The 21,388-nt window shown below is 43.7% G+C and overlaps 1 protein-coding gene across 1 annotated transcript in view; it reads left to right on the forward strand.

The window, feature by feature from the left end:
• The window catches only part of CCZ1 (CCZ1 vacuolar protein trafficking and biogenesis associated), a 28,379-nt gene that overhangs the window by 1,985 nt on the left and 5,006 nt on the right, over positions 1 to 21,388 (forward strand). The window contains exons 3-12 of the mRNA XM_002744061.5: positions 79 to 172; positions 511 to 588; positions 1,617 to 1,664; positions 2,880 to 2,963; positions 5,070 to 5,245; positions 10,692 to 10,773; positions 12,750 to 12,811; positions 14,114 to 14,225; positions 19,438 to 19,471; positions 20,398 to 20,515. Coding sequence (XP_002744107.1) covers positions 79 to 172; positions 511 to 588; positions 1,617 to 1,664; positions 2,880 to 2,963; positions 5,070 to 5,245; positions 10,692 to 10,773; positions 12,750 to 12,811; positions 14,114 to 14,225; positions 19,438 to 19,471; positions 20,398 to 20,515 — 888 coding nt within the window. The remainder of the gene's footprint in view (positions 1 to 78; positions 173 to 510; positions 589 to 1,616; positions 1,665 to 2,879; positions 2,964 to 5,069; positions 5,246 to 10,691; positions 10,774 to 12,749; positions 12,812 to 14,113; positions 14,226 to 19,437; positions 19,472 to 20,397; positions 20,516 to 21,388) is intronic.

Consider the following 21,388-nt stretch of genomic DNA (forward strand, 5'->3'; position numbering starts at 1 on the left):
GTGCCTTTTAGAGTTCGGTGAATTCTTAAAACTTCTGCTTGGAGAATTGTCCCAAACGTATTTTTTTAACCTTTGTAGGACCTTTAGCCCATCGAAACCTGCAAAATCTTTACATACACAGAAGAATAGACAGTTCTTCAATGAACCGGAAGAAAATTTCTGGATGGTCATGGTATTTACATATAGAGTGTATCTTTCTGAAATTGTATGGTGAAGTTATGGGTGATTTTTTTTTTTTTTTTCCACAACGTAATGGAAGCACTGTGGTTTGTATATGGGTGATCTTTACTGTTGAGAATTTAGGAAAGTTCTCTGGCTATTGCATCAAAGTCAAATTACAATAAAATTGGTTGCAATTTTAAAACCAAGTTCCTATTTGCTTTATTCTTGGAGCTGTCTTAAGAAGTTGTGTTTCTGATTCTGTAACGTTAAAATTTGTTAAATTAAGGCAAAATCAAAAACATGGTATAATGAATTCGTTGTATAATTTCAGTTTATCAAACGTTGTAGGTTGTTCGGAATCCTATAATTGAAAAACAGAGTAAAGATGGAAAACCGATTATTGAATATCAAGAGGAGGAGTTGTTGGTAATGTGTCGCTTTTTATTTATTTTTTAAACATATTCCTGAGTATACTGAGTGCCTTACTTGGTCGGATTTAAATCAGGTGGCTTTTGCAGAAGTTTCTCAGGGTATATGGCAAAGATTCCTGTTCGTTGTTTACATTAGCACACTCTTTTTAAAATGTATATGCATCTTATCTCACTAATGCCTTCTACTCTGCATCTGTATTTAAAACCCTCCTAAAGTTAGGCATACTGATTCACCAATTCGAATTTAAACACTTCTGGCGGAAAGGTGGCTCATGCCTACAATCCCAGCATTTTAGGAGGCTAAGACGGGCAGATCATGAGGTCCGGAGATCAAGACCATCCTGGCTAATATGGTGAAACCCGCATCTCTACTAAAAATTCAAAAAACATAGCCGGGCATGGTGGCATTTGCCTATAGTCTCAGCTGTTGAGGAGGCTGAGGCAGGAGGATCACTTAAACCTGGAAGGTGGAGGTTGCAGTGAGCAGAGATTGTACCACTGCACTCCAGCCTGGGTGACAGAGTGAGACTCTGTCTCAAAAAAAAAAAAAAAAAAGAATTTAAAAACTTCTGGCCAGGAACGTGGCTCACACCTATAATCCCAGTATTTTGGGAGGCCCAGGCAGGCAAATCACTTGAGGTCAGGAATTTGAGACCAGCCTGACCAATAATATAGCAGAACCCCGTCTCTATTAAAACTACAAAATTTGGCGAGGCGTGGTAGCACACACCTGTCATCCTGGCTACTCGGGAGGCTGAGGCAGGAGAATCGCTTAAACAGGGAGGTGAAGGTTGCCATGAGCCAAGATTGCACCACTGCACTCCAGCCTGGGCAACAGAGCGAGATTCCATCTCAAAAAAAAAAAAGAATGTAAACACTTCGTTTCAGCACACAAATATTGTGGGACAAAGTTTATAAGTATTAATAGTTTTGCCAAGACTCATTGTGCCTTTGCCATCTGTCTGATAGATATCGCTTTTCCCTTGAATTGAGATCTGTGCTATGTTTTTGTGTTGTTTGCAGGACAAGGTTTATAGTTCAGTGCTGCAGCAGTGCTACAGCATGTACAAGGTAAGCGTGGCATTCTTTTCGAACTGAGAGTCCAACCAATTACCCCTGTTTTTAGGCTCCAGGGTTATTGAAAGATAAATCTTTAAATGACTACAAAGTGGCTATGTATTTGTCTTAGAGAAGAAAATCATGAGGCCTTTGAAACAGGTAATGAGGTTTATGCATACATTTATTCGAAAGTATTGAATTCTCTTTTCTCAGCCTTATGCTAGGAATGTGTCCTCATTGATGAAAAAGTGTGTCTGTGTCCTCAAGGAAGGTACAGAATGCAGTTAATTTTATGATTTAAAAATTTCAGTGAGGGAGGGCACAGTGGATCACATTTGTAATCACAGCATTCTGGAAGGCTGAGGAGGGCGGATTGCTTGAGCCCAGGAGTTTAAGACCAATCTGGGCAATATAGCAAGACCCCATCTCTACAAAAAATTGTTATAAAATTTAGCCAGGCATCATGGTGCATGTCGGTAGTTCCAGCTACTCAAGAGGCTGAGGTGGGAGGATGGCTTGAGTGTGGGATGTTGATGCTGCAGTGAACTGTGATTGCGCCACTGCACTCCATCCTGGACACAGAGTGAGACCCTGTGTCAAATAAAAGGAGGCTGGGCACAGTGGCTCGTACCTGTAATCCCGACACTTCAGGAGGCCAAAGCAAGCAAATCACCTGAGATCAGGAGTTCAAGACCAGCCTGGCCAACATGGCAAAACCGCATCTACACTATAAAAAATCCAAAATTTAGCCCAAAGTGATGGTGCATATCTGTAGTCCCAGCTACTCAGGTGGCTGAGACAGGAGAATCACTTGAACCCGGGAAGCAGAGGTTGCAGTGAGCCAAGATCATGCCACTCACGACAGAGTGAGATTCCACCTCAAAAAAAAAAAAAAGGATAAAAATTTAGGTGATTCCATCATTGAGAGAAAACTAAAAAATAAAATTTGAGAGATATTATTTATGTAAATTGAAACCTAGGTGTGAGTTGAAATTTTTGAAAGAAGTCTAGAGCAATTAGGTGGTTGCATAAATATTACAGCATCACTTAACAGTATTTTTGGTAACATCTTTAACTCCAGTTTTATGATGTAAATATTTTCTCTATTGAAAAGAACTGGGATATTTAACGAGCTAAATTAATAATCTAAAGGAAAAAGAACTTGTTATACCGAAAAAGTGACCATCGGAAATTGATTTTCTTTTCTGCAATCTTTTACCTCATTAGCTTTTTAATGGTACATTTCTGAAAGCCATGGAAGATGGAGGTGTCAAGCTTCTGAAAGAAAGATTAGAGAAATTCTTCCATCGTGTAAGTGTTTTGAATTGTATTTATAAATTTAGTAAGCATTCAGCAGATTTTTAAAGAACTGTGGACAAAATTCATCAGGTAAGTATTTTGAATTGTATTTACAAATTTAGTAAGCGTTCAGCAGATTTTTAGAGAAACAAGGACAGACAAGTTTGTTCCTTATTTACAAAAAAACCCAGAGCTTGAAAGAGACAGAGAGCCTGAGACGGCCGGTAGCAGAACTGGAGCAGTGAGGAAACGAATAAGGCATGCACTCTGGAACCCTCCTTCCAGCTTTGGTCTAAGGCAGAGCTTCCTGCTTTTGCCCAGGGCTCATAAAGAGCCCTGGAAACACCATTTGGCTTCATCTGGGTTTTACCTCTGTCCCTCTGGGCTTACTCAAAAGCCATCTTTTGTATGATTGATGAATTGATTAAGAAAACTTAATTACTGGAGTTGCACATTTTTAGGGATTGGTTCTGTTCACTAAACAGGCATAAACTGTGTTGATGCAGATAAAAGTTATAGGCTTTGTTAGATTAGCGATGATTAGGGTGATTTGTCCCAAGTGAATAGCCACTGTTGTCTTTGATGGTACCTGAATTTTGCATATCTCACCCTATCTTGTCAAGCTCAGTTTATCTTTTTTTTAAAAGAGAGACAGTGTCTTGTCTTGCTGTTTTGCCCAGGCTGGTCTTGAACTCCTAGCCTCAAGCTGTCCTCCCTCCTCAGCCTCCCAAAGTGTTGGGGTTAAAGGCATGAGCCAACTCGCCCAGCCCATTTTATCTTGAAGAAATAATTCTCAATTTATTTTCTTCTTAAAATACCTTCCGTATCTATTTTTGAATTCAACTTTTCTCTCTAAAACACCTTTCGTAGTTATTTTTGAATTTTTTTGTTTCTCTGAATTACATTGTCATTTTAATGACCAGTTATCCACTCACATATTATCTTCTGGTTTCTATCTTGTCCTCATTTCTCTCTTACCCATCAACATACGGATACAACTGTTGTCCTGACTACATACCCTTTAGACATGATTTTAGTATAAGATGGCACTCTCAGCTGGGCACAGTGGCTCACACCTATAATACCAGCACTTTGGGAGGTGGAGGTGGGCAGATCACGAGGTCAGGAGTTTGAGACCAGCCTGGCCAACATGGTGAAACTTCATCTCTACTAAAAATAGAAAAAAATTAGCCGGGCCTGGTGACAAATGCCTGTAATCCCAGCTATTCAAGAGGCTAAGGCAGGAGAATCGCTTGAACCCAGGAGACAGAGTTTGCACTGAGCCGAGATTGCACCACTGCACTCCAGCCTGGGTGACACAGCAAGACTCCGTCTCAGGGTGGGTGGGGGGAGATGGCTCTCTCTGTAGTATTAATGGATATATCCTTTATTAGGTTAATCTAATTTGAAGGGCACTATATAAGGAATTAAATACTTTTTTTTTCTCAGACAGAGTCTCGCTCTAAAACCCAAGCTGGAATGCAGTGCCACGATCTTGGCTCGCTGCAACCTCCGTCTCCCGGGTTCAAGCGAGTCTCCTGTCTTAGCCTCCCAAGTAGCTGGGATTACAGGCCACCATGCCCGGCTAATTTTGTATTTTAAGTAGAGATGAGGTTTCACCAAGTTGGCCAGGCTGGTCTCAAACTCCTGACCTCAAGTGATCTGCTCGCCTTGGCCTCCCAAAGTGCTGGGATTACAGACATGAGCCACCGTGCCTGGCCAAAGTCCTAGCTGGGCATGGTGGCTCACACTTGTATTCCCAGTGCTTTGGGATGCCTAGACACAAGAATCATGGAGGCCGAAAGTTCGAGACCAGCCTGGGCAGAAAGCAAGACTATCTGTACCCCAGAAAAAAAAAAAAATTTTTTTTTTCCACTTTAAAGAGGTAAAACACAATACTGAATAAACATTAACTAGATATGTTTGAACTTTGTATCTTGAATTGGTAGAGTTCACATTCAGTTACCCATGTCTTCACCATGGCCTTATGTTGCGCTATTTACCAGTATGTAATTGTACCATAAATGTGAATCTGACATAAGATTATTTTCAGTTATCAAGGAGCATTTGATTCAGTGTACTATGAGTAAATTTTATGCCCTATTTTTTTTCCTACAGTATTTGCAAACGCTGCATTTGCAGTCATGTGACCTGCTTGACATTTTTGGTGGAATCAGCTTTTTCCCGTTGGATAAAATGACTTATTTGAAAATCCAGTCCTTTATTAATAGAATGGAGGAAAGCCTGAATATAGTCAAATACACTGCATTTCTCTATAATGATCAGCTCATCTGGTAGGTACGCCCTAAGGCGTGGTAATAAAAGAAGAAATTCTTCAGGTAATGAAAACAGCAGTGACTGGATTGATGGCAGGTTGTCAAACAGGAACCCGCAGCAGGGAGGATGGGTAGGAAGCATCTTCATATTGTCAAAATAAAGCAGTGATTATTTAAAGCAGAACTAGGGTGATTTGGGTTAAAATTTCCAAGCAGGGGAGTTTAAAACTGGATATATGAAAGATGGAGAAAAATGTTCCTATGAGATAAGTTTTTATTTTGGAGTTTTTTTCCAAAAACATCTTTAAAGAAATGATAAATGTGAAAAGCATAATTTTTGTACCTTTTTTTTTCTCGCATTATGTTGCCCAGGCTGGTCTCAAACTCCTGGCCTCAAGCGGTTCTCCTGCCTCAGCCTCCCAAGGTGCTGGAATTACAGGCATACGCCATTGCACCTACTTTCTTTAAAAGAGGCTAGATTTCTTTTTTTAAATTCAAGAAGTCCAAAGTGTTATGTAGACCAGGAAATTACCTGCTATCATCAAACTATGTTTGTGTCCTGTAGGAGGAACAAGGCAGGCATGAGACTGCCTAGCATATGTGACTCCCGAGAGCTGGGTGCCACCTGAGGTTGCACTTTGGCCTTGAGTGGGTGGAGAGAAGCCATCGAGGCACAACACAGAGTGGCCTGCCCTCCTGTAGCTGCTCCAGCACCCTCAAGTCTTACATTCCCATTGACAATAGCCCACTTTCTTTCTTTTCTTTTCTTTTTTTTTTTGAGACAGAGTCTTGTTCAGTTGCCCAAGCTGGAGTGCAGTGGCGTCATGTCGGCTCACTGCAACCTCCGCCTCCCAGGTTCAAGAGATTCTCCTGCCTCAACCTCCCACATAGCTGGGATTACAGGCCTCTGCCACCATTCCTGCCTAATTTTTGTATTTTTAGTAGAGGCAGGGTTTCACCATGTTGGCTAGTGTTGGAAACATGCTCAGTGCCACAAAGAAAAATTAGCACTATGACAAAGGATCTTTCAGCAAGGCAATTTTTACTTTATGCAGGAAGGGTACTCTCACCAGCAGTCTTGCCAGGAGAGTACAACAAACAAAGGAAAAGCAGACGTATTTATCCTTTATGCATTTGGGATTGTCCTTATTACTGTATCTGATCTCCATTGGTTGGAGTCACAACTCACAGTCTAAACTGAAACCTGATTGGCTAACAACTTAAAACTTGTCTAAACCGGTAAAAGCAATGAAGAACAAAAATGTCCAAATAAGGAAGGGGCATAGGCTTCAAGCTGGGACATGCCTCTGTGCACATCTAGCCCAGATATCTTGGTTAAAGTACAAGGACATAGGATACTATGTGCCTGTAAAATATCTAACAGCTATATAGGATAGGGCTTAACAAAGAGTTATTAGCAAAAAGCAAGAAGGATTTATTCTTTAACAAGAAAGAAAGAAAACTTTGAAGAGGAACTTTTCTACGTTCCACAGCCAGGCTGGTCTCAAACTCCTGACCTCAAGTCATCTGCCCGCCTCAGCCTCCCAAAGTGCTGGGATTACAGGTGTGAGCCACCGTGCCTGGCCTCCATCTACGTTTTAATTTGACAAATTGTATCAGGTGTCCTTACGCTGCACTAACTGACCCTGCTGTAGTTGTTTTCTGTGATACTCACACGATGTTAGCAAAGTGAAATATTGCCGTGAAATGCAAGAGATGGGAAGATAGTTGTGCTTCTGTAGCAGCAGGTCTGTAGAGGGAGTGGCTCCCCCACAGATGAAAATGACAGGAGGTGCTTGCAGGTTACATGCATCCACAGTAATAGGGAGATGTAGCGTGAGAAGCCAGAATCTAGCAGCAGTGGCCCATGGCCTTGTCTCCACTGGAAAGAGAAGGAAGGGTAGCTGAGATTCTGATCTCTGGGACAGAACACAAGCCCTGTCATGGGTGCAAACTCCTGAGACGAAGAGTGAAGGCTTAGAGCAGAGGCTCCTCCAGGACCTCATTCTGGGAAACCGTGGAGCCAGAGTGACCAGCAGTGTTGGTCCTTGGAAGCCTGGAGTCACAGGACTGTCTGTTGCCCGGGTCCGGGGATCCTGTTGACATCGTCATCCCGGGGGATGGCATCTGCTGGAGTTGAACAGGACACAGCTCTGCTGGCTGCACTGAACTGTTTTGTTGTCCCATCCGGTGTGCTCATGGGGAAAGGTCAGTCCCAGGAAGTAGCAACCAAAGGAAGCTCCAAGAAAAACAGCATGTTACTTCAGGCACGGTAGCTCACACCTGTAATCCCAGCACTTTGGGAGGCTGAGGCAGGAGGATCACCTGAGACCAGGAGTTCAAGACCAGCCTGGGCAACATAGTGAGACTCTATCTCTACAAAAAATGGGAAAAAAAAATTTGGTGGGCATTGTGGTGCACACTGTAGTCCCAACTACAGAGACTACAGAGGTTGCAGTGGCTCATGCCTGTAATCCCAGCACTTTGGGAGGCCAAGGCGAGTAGATCACAGGGTCAAGAGTTCAAGACCAGCCTGACCAACTTGGTGAAACCCCATCTGTACTAAAAATACAAAAATTAGCCGTGCGTGGTAGCGGCCACTTGTAATCCCAGCTACTTGGGAGGCTGAAGCAGAGAATTGCTTAAACCCAGGAGGCGGAGGTGGAGGCAGAGGTTGCATTGAGCTGAGATCACGCCACTGCATTCCAGCCTGGGCAACAGAGTGAAACTCCATCTCAAAAAAAAAAAAAAAGTGGCAGGTTTTGACAGAATTGCTAATTCCAAAGCTTTTACATTTAAGTACCAAGAAAGATTTTTAAGCTAGGCATGGTGGCACATATCTATAGTCCCATCTACTGGGGAGGAGGAGCCAGGAGTTACTTGGAGGCCAGCCTGGATTATATCATGAGGCTCTATCTCTACCAAAAATTGTCACGAGCAGAGTGTATACTACTCTTATGTATTTACTTAGTATATTATTTTTCTTTTTTGGTTTTTTGAGACAGAGTCACTTCCTCTGTTGCCCAAGGCTGGAGTGCAGTGGTGCGATCTCAGCTCACTTCAACCTCCACCTCCCAGGTTCAAGTAATTCTCCTGCATCAGTCTCTCAAGGAGCTGGAATTAGAGGCACACTGTCACACCTGGCAAATTTTTGTATTTTTTTTTTTTTTTTAGTAGAGATGCTGTTTTGCATTATTGGCCAGGCTTATCTTGAACTCCTGACCTCAGGTGATTTACCCACCTTGGTCTCCCAAAGTGCTGGGATTATAGGCGTGAGCCACTGCCCTAGGCCAGTATAATGTTTTGAAATTACCCAATGAGAGTGGAGACATCTACTAGAATGTGACTGGGACCTGGCACTTGGTTGGTAAAAGACTTTTTGTTTGGCAATCATTGATGACTCACATAACATCTTGCATAACTATAATTTAATATTTCAGTATTGCTTCATTGTCTTTTGGAAGGGAGAAGGCCTAGGAATGCTAGGAATGGAGGTGACAGATAAGAGAGAGGTTGCCTATGCAGAGTTAAAATACCTTTTTTTTTTTTTTTTAGATGGAGTCTCACGAGCTCTGTCATTTGGGCTGAAGTGCAGTGGCACGATTTCAGCTCACTGCAACCTCCGCCTGCTGGATTCAAGAAATTCTCCTGCCTTAGCCTCCCAAGTAGCTGGGATTATAAGCACACTACCATGCCCAGCTACATTTTTATATTTTTAGTAGAGACAGGGTTTTCCCATGTTGACCAAGCTGGTCTCAAACTCCTGACCATAAGTGATCTGCCTGCCTCAGCCTCCCAAAGTGCTAGGATTACAGGTGTGAGCCACTGTGCCTGGCCGTATTAATGGTTTTGAATCACTTCTTTGCTGGCTTTACCTTGGGTCCTGGAACTTTCTATTTGGCAAAAAACAACCTGCTGTAGGAGGTTCCGTGTGTGTGTGTGTGTGTGTGTGTGTGTGTAAAACAGAGGAAGTAAGACTGTCTCAAAAAAAAAAAAAAAAATCCTGTATATGGGGCTCCCATACAGGTTTAGTCGTGGATGAGATTCATGGAAGTCACCTGGGCACAGTGGTTCATACCTGTAATCCCAGCACTTTTGGAGGCTGAGGCAGGTCACTTCAAGATAAGCCTGGTAAACATGGTGAAACCCCATCTCTACTAAAAATACAAAAATAAAAAGACTCATGGAAATCAAACCTTCAAAGAAGAGAGGTAGATGTGGAAAAGGAGAAAGTAAGACATAAAGTGGCAGGGCCTAGGGCAGGGGCAGCATTTATAACTTTCCCTAACATGTGACCTTGCTGGGAAAAGAGGGCACCTCTGGGATGTGGTGGAAAGGCCTGGTTCCCGGAAAGAGAGATTTCCTTCAGGATAGTTCAATGATTTTGAATAGAAAACCCCCAGATTCAGCCTCATTGTCTGTCTGTTCTGTTAAAAAAACAATTCCGGAGTCTGTTGTCTGCTAGTTCTTCAGTGCTTTTTCTACATGCTGTTCCTTCCTGCCTCATTTCAGATTAGATGGTTTTCCTGAAAGCTTCTTTCTTTCTCCCCCTTTTTTCTATACCACGATCCAGAGAATTAAAATCCATGTACATTTCTGAGACCCAGGACCATGTTCCATGTCTACAGCAGACGTATTTTTTCCCAGGGAACTAGGGGGAGAATGTGGCATTACCGTATAACCTAGGAAGCTAGGCGACATCTGCTCCTAAAATGAACCAGGATGGCTTTTAAGGTTTCCTAAATAATGCTATACAGAATTCAACCAGAGAGCTAGATCCCTTGTGGCTTTTTATCTCAAATGGCATGTAAAATACAAGACTACATATGAGTAGTCTTCTGTAGGTCAGGGTAAAGTTCTAGTGCCTGGACTGAAGTTTAACTCTTTGCCTTCCTGAGCTTCCCAGTCATGTGGTGAACTTCTTGACATAATGTTAAAGAAAAAAGCACTGGTAGTCGCAGCTACTCAGGAGGCTGAGGCGGGAGGTTTGCTTGAGCCTAGGAATCGGAGGCTGCAGTGAGCTGTGATCACACCACTGTACTCCAGCCTGAGTGAGAGACCAGACTTGTCTCTTAAAAAAAGATGAGGCTGGGCACATGACTCACATATGTAATCCCAGCTTGTTAGGAGGCTGAGGCAGGAGCACTGCTTGAGTCCAGTTCAAAATCAACCTGGCAACATAGTGAGACCCCCAATCTCTAAAGAAAACACAAAAATTAGCTGGGTGTGGTGGTGCATGCCTGTAGTCCTAGCTAGTCCAGAGGCTGAGATGGGAGGACTACTTGAGCCCTGGAGGTTGAGGCTGCAGCGAGCCATGATCATGCCACTGCACTTGGCCTGGGTGATAGAGTAAGACACTGTCTCAAAAAAAATTTTTTTAATAAAAAATGAGCTTGATCACAGAGCAGTGAAAAGACAGAAGACAATTCCAAACGTTTAACACAATGTCTTTCTGATGTTTCAGGAGTGGATTAGAACAAGATGACATGAGAATTTTATACAAATACCTTACCACCTCTCTTTTTCCAAGGCACATCGAACCTGAGGTATGATGGGTACTACAGCCGTACACACTCACATCTAGGGGCACAGAGAGGGTGGGTGGAGTAAGATGATGGTGCATGGGGGCATTTCTTATGTATATTTTGTGTTAGTGTGATATTTATGTCATTGTGTATCAATTAGTAGCACAGAAAACCATATGCAGCTCTCCTCCAGTGTATTACATTCAGATACAACACAGAAAGCATGTTTTTAAGAGGAGTGAGTCATTAAGTAGAGGAAAAATTAGACTTTATTTTATTTATTTTATTGAGACAGTCTCATTCTGTCACCCAGGCTAGAGTGCAGTGGTGTGATCTTGGCTCACTGCAACCTCCACCTCCTGGGTTCAAGCGATTCTCCTGCCTCAGCTTCCCAAGTACCTGGGACTACAGGCATGCATCAGCACATCCAGCTAATTTTTGTATTTTTTAGTAGAGATGGAGTTTCACTATATGTTGGCCAGGATTGTCTCGAACTCCTGACCTCAAGTGATCTGCCCACCTCAGCCTCCCAAAGTGCTGGGATTACAGGCATGAGCCACCGCACCCGACCCTATTTTTTTTTTTTTTCTTGAGACAGAGTTTCCTCCTTGTTGCTCAGGTTGGAGTACAGTGGTGTGATCTCAGCTCACTGTAACCTCCATCTCCAGGATTCAAGCGATTCTCCTGCCTCAGCCTCCCAAGTAGCTGGGATTACAGGTGCCTGACACCACGCCCAGCTAATTTTTGTGTTTTTAGTAGAGAGGGGTTTCACCATGTTGGCCGGGCTGATCTCTAACTCCTGACCTCACATAATCTGCCTGCCTGGGCCTCCCAAAGTGCTGGGATTACAGGTGTGAGCTACCACTCCTGGCCGAAAAATTGGATTTTAGATAGGGTTCTAGTAACTTTTAAAATGCCAGTGGTCTGGCTGGGCCTGGTGGCTCATGGCTGTAATTTCAACACTTTTGGATGCCAAGTGGGGGCGGAGCATGAGGTCAGGATCTCGAGACCAGTCTGACCAACATGGTGAGACCCCATCTCTACTAAAAATACAAAAATTAGCCGGGCCTGGTGGTGTGCTCCTGTAATCCCAGCTACTCGGGAAGCTGAGGCAGGAGAATCATTTGAACCCGGGAGGCGGAGGTTTCAGTGAGCCAGGATCACACCATTGTACTCCAGTCTAGGCGACAGAGTAAAACTCTGTCTTAAAAAGAATGCCAGTGGTCTTTAAAACAATGGACCTGCGTAGTCTTTTCCTCTGTTAACATGAGATGTAATTTTGAATAGATGTTTTATTGCATGCCTGGCTTTCCACTCTAGTACTTAATTTCCCCGTTTCTTGCAGAGAACTGTTAAATGGTATCAGTGTTCTCCCCAAGTGTCTTCGTAGCTTAACACACATACATCATCATTTTGGCCAGTTGAATTCACTCTCTTTGCTTGTGTGTTCCCTCCCTCTTGTCCTTCTTTCCAATTTTTTTTTTTTTTAAGAGACGAGGTCTCACTATGTTCACCTGGCTGGTCTCAAACTCCTGGGCTCATGTGGTCCTCCCATTTCAGCCTCCCAAGTAGCTGACTACAGGTGCACACCGCCATACCTGGGTAATTTTTTGTAGAGATGGGATCTCACCATGTTGCCCAGGCTGGTCTCAAACTTCTGGGCTCAAGCAGTCTGCCTGACTTGGCCTCCCAAAGTACTGGGATTATAGGCATGAGCTGCCTCGCCTGGCCAAAAATGTAAAAAGTAGCCAGGTGTGATCACATGTGCCTGTATTGGGAGGCTGAGGTGGGAGGATCGCTTGAGCCTAGGAGCTTGAGGCTATAGTGAGCCATGATCATGCCACACTGCATTCCAGCCTGGGCAACAGGACAAGATCCTGTCTCTAAAAGAAAAAGACAAATGACATGGAACCAATTAGTAGATAATGAATGCTGTTTTTCAAAGCTTGGAAAATAAAAGTCTAATACATCATTCTCAACATTAAATTTATTTGCAGTTGGCAGGAAGGGATTCTCCAATAAGAGCAGAAATGCCAGGAAATCTTCAACACTATGGAAGGTAGGACTTTAGTTCTTTGATTTAAGATAATGGGTTTTATTATCTTTTTTTTTTCCCCACTCAGTCTGGCTCATTACCCAGGCTGGAGTGCAATGGCATGATCTCGTCTCACTGCAACCTCTGCCTCCCAGGCTGAGGTGATTCTCATGCCTCAGCCTCCCAAGTAGCTGGGATTACAGGCACAAGCCACTATGCCTACCTAATTTTTTTTGTATTTTCAGTAGAGACAGTTTCGTCATATTGGCCAGGCTGCTCTTGAACTCCTGACTTCAAGTGATCCACCTGCCTCGGCCTCAAAGTGCTAGGATTACAGGCTTGAGCCACCCCGCCTAGCCCCTGTTATCTTTTTGGTAAAGATAACATCATGGACATTGAAATATCTTTGTGCCATCTGATTGACAGTAACCAGCAAAGGCAAGTTGGTTGTTCCCAATGAGTTAAAACTTACTTTAGCATACCTTTTATTTTTTTTTGTCCATGAGGCATTTTATTTGTAAATATATGTATTACATCCCTAGAAAAAGAATCCCAGGATTTTCCCTCCTGTGTGTTTTCGTCTTGCTTCTTCATGGTCCATGATGCCAGCTGAGGTTGTCAATACAATGAAACCAAACTGGTGGGACAGAAGCAGATTATTCTGCCATTTTCTAGATCTTTGATGCACATCAAATCTGGGGCTGATCACACCACACTTGTTTAGCCTGCCTGTGAGGTACCGGACGATGACTTTGGAGCAGGCCTAATAAGCACCTCACGTTTCCCTCTCTTTTCAGTATTGTTGATGCTCTTGAGAGCATCAGCCAGGACATTCAGGCGCACCATTGTGGCGGCACGGAAAGATGGCGGAAAGAGGACCTTTTTTTTTTTTTTTTTTTTTTTTTTTTTTTTTTTTTTTTTAGGCAGAGTGTCTCTGTCACCTAGGTTGGAGTGGTCTCAGCTCACTGCAGCCTCCGCCTCCTGGGTTCAAGCAATTCTCCTGCCTCAGACTCCCAAGTAGCTGGGATTACCGACACCTTGCCTAGCGAATTTTTGTATTTTTAGTAGAGAGGGGTTTTCACCATGTTTGCCAGGCTGGTCTTGAACTCCAGACCTCTGATGATCTGCCCACCTTGGCCTCCCAAAGTGCTGGGATTACAGGTGTGAGCCACTGTGCCCGGCCAGCATATTCTGATACAATGTTTTCCAAATATCACCTGGTGTCGAAAACAACTGGTGTATATTAAGGAGGAGTGTGTTCTGCTTCTAGATTCCTGTTTCTAATTCACCTCATTGAATCAAGTCATGTCTGTTCTTGCTTTTAAGATTTCTTACCGGACCCTTGAACCTTAATGATCCAGATGCAAAATGCAGATTCCCCAAAATTTTTGTAAATACAGATGACACTTACGAAGAGCTCCATTTAATTGTTTACAAGGTAACAACTGTTTTCCCTCCCACATTACTCACTAATACTGAAGTTGATCTTTCTTGCATGTGTACGTGAGTACATATACAAGTCTCTTAAATGTTTCTTGGAAAAGGTGTTGGAAGTTCTGTTGATGGTAAAACTCAAAATGGGTGCTCTTCTGGAGTAATAAGTTCATTAAACAGTTTTGTCATTAGTGAAAGAGGGACTGTTTAAGATTGTGATTCGTAAACGTGTGAAGTCCCATGTGCTCTCAATCCAGAGGCTGTCAGAGGTCGGTGCTGCCTGTCTCAAAATGCCTTGGGATGGGGCCGTGGCCATGCATCTGTGCATGGTGCTTTTGCTGATTTTAAGGCTGTGGGCTTGCTAATTCTATAAGGAGCATATTTCATGTCAGGACATTGTCTTGTTAGGATATGTACTCAGGTTGTGTTTCTAATTAAAGGCAGTTTTCAATTCAAGAAAGAAGAGGGAGTATGCACATGTGTTTCTCTTCTTTCCTGCCTGAGGCTGCAGAGAAGTTTTCATTCATAAAGGCTCAGATAAGACACTGGGAGAACAGGAAGGAGTGGGACATCTCAGGATGAGGGAGTCCTGTCCCTCTCTAGAAGGTAGAAGGGACTTGTAAGCATAGATACAGGGCGATGCCGGAGCGGGCCTGGAAAAGAGCGGCAACCGATTGCTAAGGCAAGAACCCACCTTTAATTGTATATTGAAATGGGCCAGATGCAGTCCCGGTACTTAGGAGGCCCAGGTGGGAGGATCACTTGAGGCCAGGAGTTGGAGGCCAGCCTAGACAACATAGTAAGACCCAGTGTCTACAAAAAAATGTTTAAAAATTAGCCAGGCTTGGTGGTACTTGCCTGTAGTCCCAGCTACAGGAGGCCGAGGCTGGAGAACCACTTGAGTCCAAGAGTTGGAGGCTACAGTGAGCTATGATCACACCATTGCATTCTAGCCTGGGTGACAGCATGAAACCCTGTCTCAAAAATAATGAAACTAGCATCAACAGTTTTATATCCCGTACCAGACACTAAGTGACCATGAAAGAGAGACTTTCACAGTTCAAGAGAAAATGAATTTGAGCATAGAGTTCTTTGTCACACCAAGCTGTCAACCACAGATGAGACAAAAGAAAGACATATTAGGCCAGGCACTGTGCCTCACGCCTGTAATCCCAATACTTTGGGAGGCTGAGGTGGGCAGATCACCTGAGGAGTTCAAGACCAGCCTGGCCAAATTGGGGAAACCCTGTCTCTACTAAAAATACAAAAACTTAGCTGGGCATAGTGACACATGCCTGTAATTCCAGCTACTCCGGAGGCTGAGGCAGGAGAATCATTTGTACCTGGGAGGCAGAGGCTGCGGTGAAAGACACATTAAACATGAAAAGCCTCAAAAAGTTTACCCTCATGCACCCCTTCTCAGGGTGTTACATGGGGTCATCTGTCAGCAGAATAAGTGAGCAAACCAAGAAAGAGAACACTTGGGAATCCAGAACAGTGGTTCTCATGCATGAGACAGTATAAGGAAGTCTCAGGGTGATCAGGCTCTTAAAGTCTGCTGACAGCACCCCATTTCCAGTACGTCCATGACAGAGCAGGAGAAGGGAGGGCTCTAGGGTTTAAGCCGCCAGGATAAAAAGAAGTTTTGTTTATCACATGGCGTGCTTGAGAGAGTCTGTTAGAGTTGGCCTGTGATAGACTGGCCGGAAAGGGGAGATTCCAGGGAGAGCATACAGAAAGACATGGTCTGAAAATGAGCAAGCCAAAATTTGGAGGCGTAATTCAGAGCAGGAATTAGAGTAGAAAGAATGTCCATTTGTGTATCAAGCTAAAATTCGAGACCCCATCTCAAGAAAAAAATCATTCTCCTTTGAATGACCTAGGTAATGACTTTGAAATCTCCATGAGCCTGTGTAATATTTTTATTGCATTTCTAGAGTCAGCCTATTGACATAATTTGGGGTGTGATAATGGGATTGTGGTTATGTTAAAGGGTACTTTTTCTTGATGACTTCATTGAGATACAATGCACAGACCGTAAACTCGCCCTTGTACACTTAAAATGTACAATTCAATGATTTCTAGTTGCAGAGTTCATGAGTCTCCAAGACCATCCCCACTTTTGACAGCATCTGAGAGTTTGGGAGTCCCCATGACCACCTTTAGGGTAATAGCTCACTAGAAGCACTGCAGGACTCAGAAAAGGCTTTATACAGCAGTATCCCCAAGCCAAAACCCCCAGTGGGCGCCTGAAACCAGGGAAGGTAGCAAACCCTTCACATACTGTGTCTTTCCTGTACATTCATGCCTATGATAATGTGTAATTTATAAATTCAGTACAGTAAGAGATTAATAACAATAAGGCCAGGCATGGTGGCTCAAACCTGTAATCCCAGCACTTCGGGAGGCCAAGGCAGGCAGATCACTTGAGACCAGGAACTTGAGACCAGCCTGGCTAATATGGTGAAACCCCGCCTCTACTAAAATTACAAAAATTAGCCAGGCATGGTGGCACACACGTGTGATCCAAGTTACTCAGGAGGCTGAAGCAGGAGAATCACTTGAACCTGGGAGGTGGAGGTTGCAGTGAGCCAGGATCGTGCCATTGTACTCTAGCCTGGGCAACCGAGTAAGACCCCATCTTTTAAAAAAGTAATAGTAATAATGATAGGACAGTAAGAATATACTGCAATAAAGTAATACGAATGTGGTTTGCTTCCCCCCACCTCAATATTGTATTATTCTTTCCCTCACATGACTGAACCATGGAAGCAAAACCAGGGATAAGGAAGAATGACTGTACTCACAGTTGTGGTTTATTACAGTGAAAGAAGGCAGGTTAAAATCTGCCCAGGGAAGAGGCACATGGGGCAGGGTCCAGGAGCCACCAGGTGTGAGCTGCCAGCTGTCCTTTCCCATTGGGGTCATGTAGACAGCACAGTGCCTGTTTCTCTAGTGAGGATGTGTGTGTGGCAGTCTGGGGTGGTGCCATCCAGGGAAGCTCACCTGAGCCTCGAGATCCAGAGATTGTATTGGGGACTGATCACAGAGACACAGCTGGCCCTACGTGGCCAGCCTTAGTCTCCAGCCCTCCAGAGGTGGAGCAGGTGCTGTAATGGGCTTGGGGCTGTGAGGGATATTGGCCTATAGTTTTGTTTTCTTGTGATTTGTCTGGGCAGTGCTAGCTTGATAGAATGTGTTGGGAAGTGTGCCCTCCTATAATTTTGGAAGACTGTGAAGAATTGGTGTTAATTCCTCTTTACATGTTTGGTAGAATTCACAGGCAAGCTGTCTGCACCTAGGCTTTTCTTTGTGGGAAGTTTTTAAGTTAACCGTTTTATGCCTAGTGTTCCATTATTGGAATGCTGAGCTTGTGGAAGTTACTTATATCCTGCTAAAGGTCATCACCAAGGTCTGATTTTTCACAAAAAAGATTTGCAGCCTCCAGCTTAAGTGGGTTAATCTCTTCACTTGATACAGGTTTATTTTGATTTTCTGTTTCTTCTTGAGTCAGCTGTGGTAGTTTGTGTCTTCCTAGGAATTTGTCAGCTTCAAGTAAGTTATTGAATGTGTTAGCATGCAGCTTTTCATGGTGGTATTACAGGTAAAGCCGATACTTTTTCATTTCTCCTGTAAAGTCAGTAGTTTGTTAGATGCAGTTTTTCATGGTGTTATTATAGGTAAAGCTGGATACTCCTTCGTTTTTACTGTAGAGTATCTTTCATTCCTGGTTTTAGTAATTTGAGTCTTCTCTCTTTGTTTCTTGGTCTATAGTCTAGCTAAAGGTTCTTCATGCTTCTGAAATCTTCACATTAAAAAAAGGGAAGTTTTTCAGTGTTGGTCTTTTGGTTTCATTTATTTTCTCTATCATTTTTCTGTTTAGTTCGTTTCCGCTCTCATCTTATGTGCTTCCAGTTGCTTTAGGTTTGTTTTTTGTTTTGTTTTGTTTTTGAGATGGAGTCTCGCTCTGTTGCCCAGGCTGGAGTGCAGTGGCGCGATCTCAGCTCACTGCAACCTCTGCCTCCCAGGTTCATGCAGTTCTCTTGCCTCAGCCTCCTGAGTAGCTGGGATTACATCACAAACCACCATGCCTGGCTGATTTTTTTTTTTTTTTTTTTTTTTAATAGAGACGGGATTTCCCCATGTTAGCCAGGCTGGTCTCAAACTTCTGACCTCAGGTGATCCGCTGCACCTGGCCCCATTTGCTTTAGGTTTAGTTTACTCCTTCTTTTTTCCAGGATATTAAGATGAAAGGTCAGGTCACTGATTTGAGATCTTTCTTCTCTTATTTTGAGAAGAATCTCGCTCTTGGAAGTGGGAAGAGGTACAGGGGCAGGTGGGAATGTGAATTCAGGGGCGGAGAGGCCTGTGACTGGTGTGAGGCGGTCAGTGGAGGAAGAATATGGCTATAAACAATAGGGGAGGGATGGGAAAGGCAGCTAAGGGATCACACCCATCATGACATGAGCAGGAAGTCAATTTGATGTCCAAAGAGGATACGTTAAAGAGTTAGGATAACCCTGCGGTCTAATAACAGTTTAAAGTGGTTGCCAGGGAGCAGGGTTCAGAGAAGGAAGTCTGTGGCTTTCATCCTCCACCTTGATGTTCTGTTCAACCTTTTTTAACCATACGTTGCTTTGATCAATTTTAATATTAAACATTTTTGGTTATCTGTGGTCTTGGTTGTTGTAAGCTGCTATTTCTGTCATAACTGCAATTATTTGCTATAATAAAGTAAGACAAGATACCCATTTGCTGTCTTTTTAAACTTGTGTCAGTGGGAACTGTCACAGAATTGACAGTTTCTGCTAATCCTCTATTCTCTCTGGCATAGACACACCAGAACAGTGAACCCCCAACTCCCCATCACACAGGTTAATGAATAAGATTCTGATCTTTGATGTGTCACCTCTCCATGTTGTGTTTTTGGTTTGCAAGAGCATTTTAAGTCATCATGCCAGTTCACTCACAAACACTTCCCTGTGCCTGATGAGGATGTCTGTGGTAACGTCTCCACAGGCGCCATCACACCTGACAAGGTGAACAGCACTCCCTAAACATCATGGAATCTGCCATCTGTATCCAGATGGCTCTAGTTGACTAAAAAGCATCCTTTTACAGTTGACTTGTTCCCATCAACTTTGAACAGATGGCTATTCTATGAAAGTCTCCCTTTTTCTACATTTCATAACCTCTGGTTTGTTCTCTCTTCCCAGGCCATGAGTGCAGCTGTGTGCTTTATGATCGATGGTGGGTACATGCCTGTGTCTGATTCTAACCTAACTAGCTAAGCTTTTTGCACTTTGCTATGTTCTATTCTTAAATGATAAATATTTTGGGGGGTTTTAGTTGTATTGGAGTTTTGGGGGGTTTCACTCTTGGAGTGCAGTGGCATGATCATAGCTCACTGCAGCCTCAACCTCCTGGGTTCAAGTGATCTTCCCACCTTGGCCTTCCAAGTAGCTGGGACTCCCGGCACACACCGCCAACTAATTCTTTGTTGTTTGTTTGTTTAGACAGGATCTCACTATGATGCCCAGGCTGGTGTCAAACTCCTGGGCTCAAGCAATCCTCCTACCTTAGCCTCCCAAAGTGCTGAGATTTCAGGCATGAGCCCCCACACCCAGCCCATTAAATGATAAATGTGTTGTCATAAGCAACATAGAGGTACAGAGAGGAGCCTTGTTCCCCATCTGGGACCCCTGTGTCCCCTTCACTAGCCGTTGCTCATATTTTTTTAGTCCTAGTCTTCTCATTTGCCAACAGTAGAATGTGGGCATCTTTCTGTGCCTCCCTGACTGCAAGCTGGGGACAGCAGTGGTACCTGTCTCAGAGGGGGCTCTAAGCATGGAATGAGGTCATGTGTATGCAGCACCAAACCGCATCTGGCCCGTGAGTGCTTTGTAATGTGTGTTAAATAGTCATCTGACCTTCTGAGGTCTTCCTGGGGTAGGCAACAAGTTTACCCCCCAACAGGGTATACCTCAGTCAACTTTCCACAGTGACTTAAGTCTCTGCCTGTTTTATATCTTCTCTTTCTCTATTTGAGGAGCAGAAGGGGCCTAAGTATGTAACTGTTTGCTTTCCCAGATGAGTGAAGTTTTCATTTGAATACTGTTGTTAAGCATGGGACATGAAAATGAATCTTACTGGTGTTTTTTGTAATGCCTCGCCAGCCTCCATCCAGCCAACATTGGATTTTTGCCGAAGACTGGACAGCATCGTTGGGCCCCAGCTCACAGTGCTGGCCTCTGACATCTGTGAGCAGTTTAACATCAACAAGAGAATGTCTGGGTTTGTACTTTGCTTTCTGTTCACTGTCAGGCCAGGAACTGCTTTTAGAATACGCATAGTTTTTACTTAGAAATATGGGTGGTATTCACGGCCCTATGTTCCCATGGAATCTAGAGAAAAGTGAAATGTGCCATTCTGGTCTGTCTGAAGCGGTCCTAGGGAAGCTGACCTGAGTTTTTCTGCCTCACAATGGCAGCTGGGGCTGGGTATTCTGTTAAATACCTTCCCTCAGCTCACCCCGATTGGAACGTCTAATTTCATCAGCCCAGACTGTTACGTTCACATGCGCACCAGCATGGTTTTGGTGTGCACAGACTGAAAGCATTTTGACTCTGGTTGTGTGAAGAAAGGGAGAGGAAACTTGCTGGGATGTGGGGCATTGGGTGTGGGTACTCATTCTGGCAGTCTGAAGGGTCTAAACTGAGTGGGAAATGCAGGATTCGCTCCTCTCATTCTCTAAACACTGAAACGTCATTGAACTCTTTCTCCCTCTTTTTTTTTTTTTGAGACAAAGTCCCTTTGTTGCCCAGGCTGGAGTGTGCAGTGGCACAATCTCAGCTCACTGCAGCCTCCACTTCCTGGGTTCCAGCGATACTCATGCCTCACCCTCCTGAGTAGCTGGGATTATAGGCTTGCACCACCACGCCCGGCTAATTTTTGTATTTTTAGTAGAGACAGGGTTTCACCATGTTGATCAGGCTGGTCTCCAACTCCTAACCTTAAGTGATCCACCACCTCAGCCACCCGAAGTGCTGGGATTATAGGCGTGAACCACCGCGCCTGGCCCTCCCTGTCTTTTCTCAATATAAAATAGAGTTAAAGTGAGGAGATGGAAAGCACTTTGCGAAGTTAAATTCCTGCTTTTAAATGTAC

The sequence above is a fragment of the Callithrix jacchus genome, chromosome 2 (assembly GCF_049354715.1).
Source record: "Callithrix jacchus isolate 240 chromosome 2, calJac240_pri, whole genome shotgun sequence".
Classification (NCBI taxonomy): domain Eukaryota; kingdom Metazoa; phylum Chordata; class Mammalia; order Primates; family Cebidae; genus Callithrix; species Callithrix jacchus.